A 14,074-nucleotide genomic window follows, 5' to 3' on the forward strand; every position below is an offset into this window, starting at 1 on the left:
AGGGGAAGAAAAGAAAAGGAAAAAAGAGAGACAGAGGAAAGGAGAGAAGGGGCGCCGGCAGCGGAAACCGACAAAGAAAGCTCTCCTCGCGCTTACAAAATGAGAGAAAAGCAGAGAGACTAGGAGGAGTGTTTTTGCAGACTTTATATTTATTATTACTACTTTATATAACTAATAAAATTACTTTAACTTCCCTTTCCTTCCTTAATTTTAACCGTTTAAACATAATAATAACTTTTGACTCCCCACTCCTTTCTTTTTCTTTTCCTTTCCTTCCTTTTCTTTACTACTTTTAATCCGAACATAATGCTTAATTTTACAGATATAAGAACATCCCTCTTCATATAAATATATGTAACACGGGGAGTTACTGAAGCTCACAAATCTAATTAAATTTCAAAAAAAGAGGGAGTTTCTTTGCATATGGAGAATGCCTAGACAAATACAGGAAAATAGCTACACCTAAACCTGCTTAACAATTGTAGTTTATATGATTTACAATGATTAAAAAAAAAAAAAAGTCCCTCTTACATGATTCAACAACCTTCATGTTCCCATCTACCGTACTTGGACTCTATACCATCTCTGAATTATTGTTCTGATAAACTTCAAGGAATATGAAAAGTCAATTACCTTTCTACACCTACATTGCCACTTGGATTCAGGCAACAACGTCAAATCCTCTTAAACCCATCTCAAAACTGGAGGATGTTTTCGGACACCCTGATTTCATCAAACACTAACATACATATATTTACATCCTAACGAAGCAATGGTCCAAGCATGCCTCGTCCCTGTTCGCATGCACTAATTGTTTTGTCCATATACCCCCTTATACCCTGTCGAACAAACACCTGCGCATTGTTACTGCAAACTCACCAACTCTGTTGGGGTGGAAAATGACTGCACACATGCCTAAGCAAATAGCAGTAGCAGCAATTATGAGTACAGCCGCATGGGACCTCAATCTCATGGTAGCAAATCCACACGATTTTCTCGAGTAATCCTTGCTGAGGTTCACATTCATGATATTTTCTTTGTTTAAAAGTGGAACAGTTTCACTGGGAGTAGGTGCTGCCATTATTGTTTGTAGTTTACTAGTTCTTTCCTCCAAAACCTGCAGATAGAACATCATTCATTATAAGCATTGAAATTATGTATAATATGTAAAAGCTAGATATTATGCAATATCAGTTTCAAAATCCCTCTCATAGTTTCCTCCTAAGTTATTCAACTCTTCATCCAACATCTATTTCAAAAACCTATTCAAACATGACTGTGATATCCAAATAAAGGAAAAAACTTCTAAAATAGTTGAACATACTTGAATCGGACATATACCCCCATTAGGAAATAGAGGTCTGTGAAATCCCTCTTATAATTTCATGCACTAGAAATCATATCTCTTAAAAGTTCTGAGGCATAACACCAGATCTGTAGAACACTCGAGAAACTTTGAGGCCTTGAATATTTTTAGAATCACAGTATACAGAGCCACGAAAGTAAATCTGGCTAATTTATCAAAATTGAGTCCTCACCTGAGAAATTTTTGGAACAATTGGTAGCTCATTGTTATCGAAGCTGCTTTGAGAAACCTGGTTTCTTTCTTGCTCAATGTACTCTGAACGAAAGACAGGAATTTCACCTTTCTGAAGTTCGTCACTAAGGATATCTCTAGCATGATTCATATATTTCTGTAATAACCTTACACCTGAATCATTAGTTCCATCAAACCCGATCATCTCCACCACAATCTTCAGATTTTGTAATATTTTCTTCAAGATGATTGTTGATTCATTTTGTATGAGAAAGCTCAATAAACGATTGAATCTTAGAATCTGAGAAGAGGCGATAGTTTCTTTAAAATTTTCCAATTTAGGCTCCCTCAATAACCATGCTATATCTAAGAGAAATTCAGAGTAAGCTCTGTGTTGAGAAGTTGACATTTCACATGCCTCAAACAACGACCCAGTGGTAGAAAAAATCGATCTTTCTTGAAAAACGGAGGCATCAAACCTCTGCTGTATTGACTTCATCTCAGAACAAACTTCCTTGTCTCCGATTAGGACAGGAATAAAATTTGATAATCCAGACTGATTCTCAACCTACAAAAGAAATCCACATATGAAAAATTAAATACCCCAAGAGATGACTCAAACATATTACGTTGAAACTTCATCGAGATCGATATATATTTTGTATCTCAACTAAAGGGGAAAATTCATTCCATAATTTATAACAATCGAAAGATAAGCATTTAACGTAAATCTTCTCTGTTCATTTAGCAAGATGCAGCATGGATTGAAATATTTTGTCAAATATTCTCCTTAAGAAGGGATGACAACTGAAATATTAAGACAACTTTCATGGTACCCACCTCAATGAATGCAGGACCAAAGAGATCCGGTTCAGTTTGTGGGATGTATATCTTGTATAATTGATGATCACAACTAGGAGAATCATCTTTACTCTGAACAAGTGAGGATGCAACACGATAATAACAGGGCAGATACCTTCCGGCAAAAGATACTAGAAATCTGTAAAAATCATGTTTCTTATGCATCAACCAATCAGTTAAGGGGGATGATTAGCGGTTAGAGAAGGATCACTCATAAGAGTTGTCAACTGAAAAGTTTTCAGAAAGAGAAAAAAAGGATAATGAAGATCAGAAAGAAAGTGAATTTTGGATAAATACATATGATAACTTATGAAGGTAAATCCATACCGAAATTTAGGCTGCAGCAAATTACTTCCACAAGCAACAAATTCCATTGGCTTGCCAGCCTCAAAACATGCAGGATAAACAAAATGAAGTCTTGGGACCTGCACCTCCGGATCAATTTTCACCATCGAAGTTCCGTCTGCACATACAAGAGACCTTAATCATACTAAGAGATTCAAATGAATGAAATACAGACACCTACGAGACCAAAGAATTTAAACCAGGAACTGAAGCAGTTCAGATTTAATATGAAATCAAGAGCTTATTTTGAAATATAAAATCATAACTCCAGCTGCAGATTGCTTGGTTTGAGACCAGCAGATGGCCACGATGAAGGAAAAGATTCATTCACTGGAAATTCTCTTCCAGAAATTTCAACCATCATTTCAAGGCTTGGAGACATCAATTTCATAAAATAAAATTAATATAATGTGTTAGTGAAAAATTACATTTGATTCTCACCTTTCCTAGTATGGAAAATCATGTTGTTAAGATAAATAGTCATGAAACCTCTCCCATATAGCATCCTTCCAGGTCTAAAGACAAAATCATGCATGTAGGTCATTGGATTTTCTGATAACTGTTTGGTAGAAGAAAGAAAAAGTTAAAATCTGACAAACCTGCCAAAAACATGAAAGGAAAGGACAGAATTGCAAGCGCAAGAAGATAATTTTCAGTCAGAAAAAGAAAAATCATAATGTTGGCCTGAATTTTTATTCATTATTGTCATTAACTAAACACAAATATGGGCATAAAAAGTATCAAGACATAGCACATTTCTGAAATGTCTATAAAGTTGATTTCCATCCATAGAAAGCATCAAAATTACCACATTACTACATATGTACGTTCTAAATTATTTGATGTATATACCATATACCAATTATCATTGTTTCTGGTAAAACAAGCAAGTCATCAAAACCGGATAAAACTCAAGACTTTGAAGAACTATGCAGTTAAGGTAATATCAGCAAAAGCTTTTTCTCTTTACATTGTTGATTGAGAGCAAAAGGAAGAGGAAAAACAAGTTATCAGCTTTGAAGTTGAAAATTGATGTCATGAACAGACCAAATATAACCAAGAAAGAGATTAAAAAAAGCCATCTGATCAAACCATTACCTTTGCCCACATATTGTTTGGCATTGAAATAAACACAGTCAAGATAGTGCAACCAGGACGGATGTAGCCTTCCAACTCAACAGGCATGTTGGCCAGCCATTCAAAAATCTGTAATTCAGTTGGCCAAAAGCTAATAAATTCCCCAGACCTCTAACCACAGAAGCGATTTGATCTAATTAAATACTAAACTGTTAAGAAAAATTGTTTAAAATACTTGGTGCCGAAGTCTTCGTGGGAATTCTGCTGGATTCCAATCATAAAGCTTGAAAGAGATCCTGCCTGTAGGGCACTATAATGAAACACAAAATCAATATATATACACACAAAGACATGCAACAGAAAGTGAAGATAAAACATTGCTAGCGCGAACCAATTGGGGAACCGACCATGGATGAGTATGCCGTCTTACTGTCACAGTAAGAAGTAGAATTGGAAAACTTGGAATCATCTTTCCCTCCATCTGTTTCAGTGTCAATAAGGGTTACAACACTATCATTACGAATATCCTGCAACAGGGGAGCCGAACAATGAGCAGAAACAAGAGCTTCTTCAGACTCAAAGGCTGGTTCTTCTTCAGCTATCAGGCCACTCAAATCATCTGAAGAAAAAGGAAATAATAAGGTATGCAACAAGGAAGGAGAACTTGAAGTTTCAAAGAGAAGAAAAAGGATGATTTATCCACAACAGCAACATTAAATCTAATTTTAAAAACCTTTTCCTGCTTCACCATCACAAGCAATGCCATCGCTTTGTATAGCACCTTGAGATTCTTTATTGACAGCAGTCTTAGAACCAACAATCTTCCTTCGCCGTCTAATGTTGTGACGCTCTAGTTTCCTTCTACAACTCCTCTTACCTTCATCAAAATCAGACAGCAGGTGGAACCTGAAAAGTAATTGAAAGACAAACTTCAACACAATAAATAACAATAGCCGTGCACCCAACCCCACCCCCCACCCAAAAGTAAATCCAGCTCTTAAAATTTACCATTAAGAACAACTCCATTCATGTTTTAAACTTCAAAATTCACTTCTAGAGTATAGACTTCCATGAACAGAAAACGCTAATTGTAAACATCAGCAGAAAAAAAGATGAAAAATTGATTACAACTTCTAAAGGTTCCGTTCAATTGTTATTTGCTTACCCAGACTTGGGAGTGCTTGCTGGATACACTGCGTATCGAACATGGTACAATTAGATTCTAAGTATTTTCATGTATAAAGGGATCCATAGATGTCACTTCCCTATGTCTATAAGTCGGATACAGACTGTTGGACACTGGTACTTAAACAAGGATGAAGAATCCGAGCAACATAGCTTTTGCTATTTAATTTTCGCCCAAAAATTTCATTTCTAAAGCTAAATATACTATAGAGGGTCTTTTGGTAAGGTGAGGAGACATTAAAATCTAGCAAAACGAGATGTCGTGGAGAGATGGAGGAGAGGAAGATCGAAGCAGATTCTAGAAAACAAGTGCGGTGGAAGGCACGTAGCTGTGATTGTAGAAAGTTGTAGAGAGAATCTTAGAGTGCTAAGTTTGCCAAAAAATCAAAAAGTCCAAAATGAAACGTTCAAACCTTTATTTATAAATGGTTATGAAAAGAAAGTGGGCATAAACTCGTTAAAATGATGGGTAGTAGGAAAAGTAAATTATACAGACAATGGGTATAAAGACAGTTACATAAAAATTACACCCACTTAAAATATTTTAGATAGCGAGAACAATTTTTTAGTGCAAATGCAAGAAATAAGGAGGTAACACTTTTATTCCACAGAAATGTTAAAAGAAATAAAACTTATTAACATTTTCTGTATATGAGCCTTCAAGCCATGCTCTATAGGAGATCCAAAATATGAAACAACTCAATAATTCCGCCAACCTCTTCCCATTTCCTAAAGTGCAGTTAACGATTAATAGAGCAATTAGTTAAAAAAATATCATCTACATATACAAACTATGAAACTAAGCATTGAATTTCATAATGAAAACAAAAACCTTCAAAAAATTTCAATAATAAAGCCTAAATTATAAGTAGATAGACTTATGTTTAGCCTAAAATTTGAGAAGCAAGGCAGGGAGGGGGATATAGCAGAAGAACAAGAAAATAGTGTAAAATAGAGCTTACTTGCCACACTGTTGGCAATATCTCTTGGTTTCTCCATCGATCAGAACGGTGCTGGAGTTGGCGCATCGTAGACAAATTCTATGCCTCCTGTGATAACCTTTAAGCTCGCTAATATCCACTTCGCAACCCGGAACTTGGCATCGACACGTCCCCGACCCGACTCGACCGGTTCGGGCCCTCTTTTTCCCCGGCGCCCCCGCCTCTTCCTCTTCAAGCTTCTCGACTTGCGCATCGATCTCGGGGCACGCACAGGGGACCCGACCAGCTATGAAATTCGAACAAGTCATCCTCGGGTCCCGCTTCCGTACACGATCGGGCGCCGGAACTGTATTGGGATCCCCAGCCAGAACTTCTAAAGGAGGAGGAGAGAAACCATAGTCGTCGAAGGAAATGGGTAAGTGATCGTCAGAAGTTAATTCGAGGAGATCATTCCAGTCCCAAACGGAGGAAGCCAGTTCAGGTCCCGTCACCGGAAAGTCCATTTTACGATTCTCAGACCGATGATCGCCACGAGGCGTTTGCGTAGCAGGAGATGGATCTTGGTCCATAATATAAAAAAATCCCCAAAGTGCATACGATTTGGTTATTTTGGTGGTTGGATTGGTTGACGGGAAAAAGGGACAAAATCAACGGGTCGGTCGGGTCATATCGATACCCGGAGTTTTTTATTAACATTAGGTGGCGACTCGTATCGAAGATTCCAGCTCCTTATTTATATTTTATTTCTGGGTTAATTCCATCATATGTCCTCGAATTACAGTGTACATTTCAAAGTAATCTTTAAACTTCAAATCGCTCCAATTGAGTTGAGTTATGAAAGTATCACTATCATAACCGATTTACTCATTAACTTGGACATTAAATTACAGCTCAAATTTGACATGTAATGTATTTAAGACACATGTGTACTTATTTAAATCTAATATTGTAAAAAAAAATTCTAAATTTTTATTGACATTGCTTTTTCTTTTTAAATTCTTGTCCAAATCCGAACTAATATTTAACTTATAAATCAATGTATAGACTGATGGAAAACCACTTTGAATTTCAACTATAACATTTTGAAGTTTATAGATCAATTTAGAATATATACAATAGTTTGGGGATGTTTTGTAAATAAACCCTTTGTGTTTTAAATCATTTCTATTTTTACCATTTTTGTGTTATGGGAAATGACGAAAATGTGGTTATTGTGGCGACATGGTATATACGGGTGTGACGCGCCGGGGAAGGACACGAGGAGGGTGGAGCCGTGTAGGGTATACGTGGGAAGGAAAGCGCGTGGGATAGGAAGGTGTAGAATCGTTGTCGAAAATAGATGAAGCGGCGAGATGATGACATGTCTTGTCAAAAAAACCGGATATTTAAAAGACAATAATGAAGCTCAGAACCGATCCACCAAAGTCGAAACTCAAAAGTCACGCAATTTCATGGTTTTGCTTTCCTCTCAATGCTGTCTTAAAACAGTTTGCACTCCTTCAATTAATATCTTAATAAACAAATTGTAGTTGAAATTATATATGATGTCCAATCAAATCATGGTTGTCATTACCGAATTGTGATTTGAAAGGTTTCATTTTTATAATTCAAAACTTGGAAATCTGTTTATTTGCCTTTGAAGCAATCATTATTAATATGTAAGCCGGTTTTACCAGTGAGAATTTTGAATTTTTTTTAAAATTTTATTTATTATCTCTCATCAACATTTTAATTTTTTATATTTAATTATGAAGCATTTGAGGTTAGATACAACCTTTAAATTAGAATCATAATTACTTGATATATTTCAAATGATAATTAGTGAATAAATCAGCTGAATTAGAAAATATATTTTGTTATAAAATTTAACTTTTATGCCTAGTTAGGAGTTATCTATATTGGGAAGATAATTCAGAATTGAGGCCAATTATTTGGAATGTGCTCTACATGCTGAAAGGGTTCACATCCTGTCGTTTTGAATTCGTAGCAAGAGAAGGTAATGTTGTTGCGCATGCGATGGCGTCTAAAGGTATGAAACACTTGAAAGATTCTTTTTGGGTTAAGGAAGCTCCGCATAAAATTTTGGAACTGATTAATCTGGATCGTCGTTTTCACCAACCACCGTAGTCCCCTCCTCTCTTTTTGAAGTTCTTGGTTGAGAAATGTGGTCTTTATTGAGGAATCTCAACCCTAGTCTCCTGATTGGTGCCTCTATTTGCTAGCTATGGAAGTTTTGGCCATTTTGGGTTTGCTTTTTTCGTTGGGTTTGGAAGATGTTTCTTGTTGATTTTGTGTTTGGTTTTCTTAAGTTTGTTTTTTATTTTCTACCTGATTTTGTTGTTGCTGATTTTTGTTTTTGGACTGCTGTTTTGCTTTGGTTTTGTTTGTTTTGGACTTCCGGCCCATGTTTTAATCAAAACAGACCATTTATTTCAAAAAAAAAAAAGTGTATCTTTAATATTTTATTAGGAGGATTATGAATCTCACATGGTTTAAGAATAAAAGGTGAATTTATACAGAGGCAAATTTAGGAGGCTGGCAGGGCCTTGCTCCCCTTAAAATGAAAAATTAGTATTTAAGCCCTTTAAAATTTTAAATTAATAAAAGTAAAATTGTACTTTGGTCCCCCTAAAATTATAAAAATTTAATTTGATCCTTTAAAAATTATAACGATATAGACTATTAAAAATTAAAATTTCATTCGGCCCCCTAAAATAATTTTCTGGCTTTGACCCTAAGTTTATATAAAAACTCATTTGTTAGCTACAGAAGGCTTGAGAAATGGGAAACATAGAGATATGAATAGTGGGGCACCTGGTTACGCCGAGGAGCTAGTGGAAAGAGACTGCCAGAGGAGCGTGAATGTCTGATGTGCGTTGCGTCAATCTGCATTCTGGGATAGTTGAAAAAGGTGGGAGAGGAAAGAGGGACGGTAGATGAAACGTTTTTTTGGAGGTTAGGAAGGTGTGATAATTAATGGAGTTATTTTATAGTTGTTTTGTCAGGAGTCGTGCCTATCTTGTTGCTAATGGCTTGGATGCTTCTAAAGCAATCTCCTTCTACTGAGTTTGGGTTGTTCTTGAGTTGGCTCATTTTTATTTGTATTGAATTTCTTTTTGTTTTGGGGCTTTATTTTTTAGATTTTAATAATAAAATCCAGCTAAATTATCTCCAAAAAAATAAAAACAAAGATAGTAGAACCTTGGGTTTGTATAAAAATTTATGTTGTAAGTCTTATTTGCACCTCCAAACTAAATATTAAATTTTTCATTTGGTTTTTTCTAAATATTAGTTTAGTGTTGCTGTCGCCATTGATATTTTACAATTCAAAACTTACGTTGTGTTTGTTGAAAAATTATTTATTTATCAAAATTTTAGACATTTTCTCATTTTCATACATGAGCATTTTAAATTTTCCATTTCTGAAAAAACACTTTTGATACAGTTAACAAAGATTTCAAATAACTTACTATTGAGTATTGGAGGAATCAATTTTCAGTTATTATTTCATAAGGATTCCTTATGTACTATTCTAATTCCAAATCCATATTGCATCTTACACTAACCCCACAATTGCCAATTAAATTCAAAACTAGTTTCTTTCCTTCATTTATTTTTTTAATTTTATTATAATTTTTTTTATCTTTTTTAGGATAAACCATATAACTAGTTTACCCTAGTTTTTAATTTTATTATAATTCTTCATTTCCGTGTTTTTATTTTGATCATTGAACTACAAAACCTTTTAATTCCCTCACTAATGTTATCATTCAATTTTGTTTTGGTCACCCTTTGTTAAATCATTAACAAAATTGTTGATTGTGATCTTTTTTTTTAATTGGTATAATAATACATTTAGTTAGAAACTTCGTTCATAGTGGGTGACCAAAACAAAATCAAATAATAACATTAGCAATGAAATTAAAAGTTTTTATAATTTGATGACCAAAAAAATAATAATAATTAGATGACTAATTATATAGTTTACCAAATTCTAAACTAAAAATCCTTAATTGAATTTCTTTTTCCTTGGTTTTATTCTTCTATTTTAATTTTAAAGAATTTTTTATTTAACAATTGAAATTCAATTATAATATAATTAAACTTCTTTCATTAAATTGAATTATGTGGCATTTTTAAAACAAAAAGTTACTCACGTGGTCAATATTACACATGTGAAAGACCAATAAACAAATAAAAATATTGAATCTGTAACACCCCTTACCCGGTCCGATCATCAGACTCGAGTTATAGGATGCTACAACATATAACGGAACAATTACATCTAAAAGCAACATTTAATAATCAATCCAAACATTAAACATTTTATATATTCAATAAATCAACAAAGCAAATCATAATCCATGTTTAACATGATATACAAACAACTTCGAGTCTAAAGCGAGCTTACAAAAGCTCTTAAACCAATCCAGAAACAAATAAGGACTTAATTGAACATATATCAAATAATATGAAATTTTTTGAAAATAGGGGTCACACGGCCATGTGAAAGGCTGTGACCATGTGTGCAATAACCACACGGCCATGTGGCTAGGCTATGTAACTAACTGTGATCGTGTGGGACGCATGCATTCCAATTCTAAAAGAGCACACGATCATGTTATTAGCCCGTGTGTGACACACGACCGTGTGTCAAACCGTGTGCTCAAGAATATGTCTCCAAATGCCTAGTTTTGTGTAAACATTCAATAAGGTCTAAAATGCACTCTTTCATTAACATCAAAACCTACACAAAATATACACATTAACATGCCAAAAATGCAACTTAAAATGCCTAACTACTATGCCATATATGGCACTATATTTCAACCAAAACCAAACTAATCCAATACGTACTTATCATACACACCATTCATTATTTAAGCATCGCCATACCAATACCATATCAAAGCCTAATAACACTTCAATTTAAGTCTACTTAATATCACAATCATATAAGCATATGCATGAACCAAACCTACCAAAACAGCATCAACATCTCTTTTAGTCATTACACTTATAACATATCAACATGAGCAAGTTCATAACTTTCAAATTCAAAACATATATATACATTAACACCTATTACATGCCAATTTAGAACATAGTGTTAGCTCGAAAGGATCAATTCGAGATCGCCAATAGGGAAGTTGAATAAGCCTTTGAGAAGTTCTGGTGAAAGAAATGAAAATTGTGCAACAAAGAACACAATGATTTATATTGGTTCGACCCCAATTGCCTACTCCACTACCTTAGCTTACCATAACTAAGGATTTTCCCAAATTCACTGATTTAGCAACCTTTGATGGAAATTTTTAACCTTACAATCTCTCTTAAGATTTATGTAACACCCCAACCCGTATCCATCACCAGAATAGGGTTATAGAGTATTACTGGAGTTTACAAATTAATTTACAAACATTTCATTTCATCAAGCATTCATATTTATAACCAATCAAAATCAAAACATTAATAAGCTAATGTTGGCCAATTTAAGTTATTCATGCCATTATAACCAGAATCAAATCATCCAAAATTACTGATAGAACCAATGGATAGTGTGATATATCTCAGACAAGCTTCCAATACAATCAAGCTTCCGATAATCATTTCAATGCATCTAATAATTATACATATTACTAATAAGAATTCAATTCCAATAATAAAACACATATTTATATAATATTCATCACCAAATAAAATTCACTTTAATTAAAATTATACAGAATATAGTTCATACGAACTTACCAGGCTAAATTGCAGAAATACTAAAATTCAGGGACATTTTGGTAATTTTCTATTTTCCTCGAATTTCCACCCAATCTTGATCTAAATTAATATTTCATTCAATTTATTAATTTAAATAATAAAAAATTCATTTCATGCAATTTGGTCACTTTTTGACATTTTTACAAATTTACCCTTAAAATTTTACTTTTATTCAATTTAGTCATTGATCCTAAAACATGCAAATTAGCCATTTTTAATGAAAACTCATGCTAGTTGAATAATTATATATTTTCCTCCTCCTCTCTATTCCACATCCTTAATGTATATAACATGCTTATATATAGCATTATCTATAATTTCACTATTTATTTATATGTTCATTCAAAGTTGTCCACTTGAGTCATAGTCACTAAAATATTTATATATTGAGCTACGGAACTTCGAATTAAGATCCGCTAAATTTATATGAAACTAGACTCACATATCTTCTTACCATAAAATTTTCAAAATTTATGGTTTAGCCAGTAAGTGCATTTTATTCTTTAAAGTCATCCATGTTCTGCTGTCTGACAGTTTCAACTCTTCTTCACTAAAAATTAATTATCTCCTCGTACGGGATTCGGATGATGTTACCATTTGTTTATATTTAAAATAGACTCATTAAGGATTTAAAAATATAAATTTAAGCCCCTAATTATTTTTCCCAAATTTTTGATGATTTTTCAAATTCAGAACAGGGGAACCCGAATTCATTTTGACATTATCTCACAAAATTTATTATATCTCATGATTTACAATTCCATTACTTACACCATTTCTCTATGAGAAACTAGACTCAATAAGATTTAATTTAATATTTTTTTCATCCTCTAATTCGATATCCACAATTTATGGTGATTTTTCAAAGCTAACCTACTGCTGTTGTCCAAAACTATTTTAGTGCAAGATGTTGATTACTAAGTTTATAACTCTCTTATTCCCTTTTTCTATAATATTTCTCATCACTTTCACTTATTTCCCTTCACTAATATTTCAAGAACGTAAGACCTTATATAAGAATACTCTACTATAACATCATTTCTATGCTTTTTCAATAATATCAAACTTAAAAATATATTGAAATCTTGATGTTCTTACCTTGTCCTATTAGTTTCAACTTTTAACTTGATTTTCTCTCTCCTCCAGCTTCTCTTTCTTGAATCTAACTTGATATTCTAGCTCCCCATAGTGTCCTTGTTATCCTTCTCTCTTGATGGATATGGAAATTCTTTTGATTTCTAGGTGAAAATGGTAAATTTTTGGTGGAAGGACCAAATTGTAAAGAAAATAAAACTTTCTTTCTTTCTCTCTTCTTCTCACGTTGGTGCATGGGTAAAAATGGTGGGATGGTGATTCTTCATCTTCCTTTTCTTATATATATACTAAATAAAAATAATAATAAAATAATAAAATAATTTTTAAAAATTAAATTAAAATATTAATAAACTAATGTTTATTTAATTAATCTAAAACATCTCCAACATCATCATTGTCTTCTAGATTTCTCTCTCTTCTAATTGACCATTTTTCCTTTTATAATCTTTAAAAATTCCATCCTTGAGTCATCACTTAATTTGGTAAGATTACGATTTAGTCCCTCAAAATTCTTCACCTTTTCAATTTGGTCCTAATTCATCTATTTTCCTTAGTTTTTAGATTATTCCACCCTCAAAATATTTGCACCATTGGTCCTTCAACTTTTTCATATTTACACTTTACCCCCTCAAATTTTAAGTATTTACTCTTAATCAACAAAACTTTTCTCACTTTTGCGATTTAATCCTTTCTTGAATTAATATATCATAATATACTTCCCAATGTTGCCATAACTCAAAATTTCCCTTTTTGTCACTTTATATCCTTATTTTACTATATCAAGGAAACCTACTTTCTTACTGTAGTAATTTTCGGGGTATTACAGTAGAAATTTTTGAGATATTACAATTTATGCTCCAAAATCTGAAGATACAACTCCCTTAAAGTTTCTACCCAAACCTTAAGAATTAACCCTCTCTCAAAGAGAAACAAGTAAGCAAACAAATAAACAATCCTTATAAGATTAGGATGTTTGCCAATTAAGCACAAATACAAAGAAGAACATTTGAGATAAATGAATACAATGAAATCTCACAATTGTTTATAAGAAAATGTATGAAAGAATTGCGCTCAAGGTTGTTTTGATTGATCTTTAAGCTTTGGACATGTTTCTTGTAATTGTTAAACCTTTGGAAGATGGTATTTATACCCTTTAAATGATTTCCAACCGATGTGGTTGTTGTAGAAGTGAATATAGCCGTTGGGATGAAATACCATGTCATTAACTTCACCTGCAGCAACAAGTATCGATACCTACTAAAAG

The 14,074-nt window shown here is 33.2% G+C and overlaps 1 protein-coding gene across 2 annotated transcripts; it reads right to left on the minus strand.

The window, feature by feature from the left end:
- Positions 1 to 367: 367 nt before the first annotated feature.
- On the minus strand, positions 368 to 9,113 carry LOC107916118 (squamosa promoter-binding-like protein 7). 2 transcript variants are annotated; one of them, XM_016845282.2, is made up of 10 exons: positions 5,968 to 9,113; positions 4,554 to 4,726; positions 4,228 to 4,439; positions 4,031 to 4,120; positions 3,842 to 3,949; positions 3,185 to 3,302; positions 2,726 to 2,861; positions 2,378 to 2,537; positions 1,539 to 2,105; positions 368 to 1,117 (listed from the first exon to the last, which is right to left on the minus strand). In XM_016845282.2, the coding sequence occupies exons 1-10, from the start codon at positions 6,513 to 6,515 to the stop codon at positions 833 to 835; spliced, it is 2,397 nt and encodes a 798-aa protein (XP_016700771.1). In that variant the 5' UTR covers positions 6,516 to 9,113; the 3' UTR covers positions 368 to 832. The 2 variants fall into 2 exon arrangements, with proteins under 2 accessions (XP_016700771.1, XP_016700772.1); XM_016845283.2 differs by having other exon boundaries at positions 4,056 to 4,130.
- Between the last annotated feature and the right edge of the window lie 4,961 nt (positions 9,114 to 14,074).

This window comes from Gossypium hirsutum, chromosome D10, assembly GCF_007990345.1.
Source record: "Gossypium hirsutum isolate 1008001.06 chromosome D10, Gossypium_hirsutum_v2.1, whole genome shotgun sequence".
Lineage (NCBI taxonomy): Eukaryota > Viridiplantae > Streptophyta > Magnoliopsida > Malvales > Malvaceae > Gossypium > Gossypium hirsutum.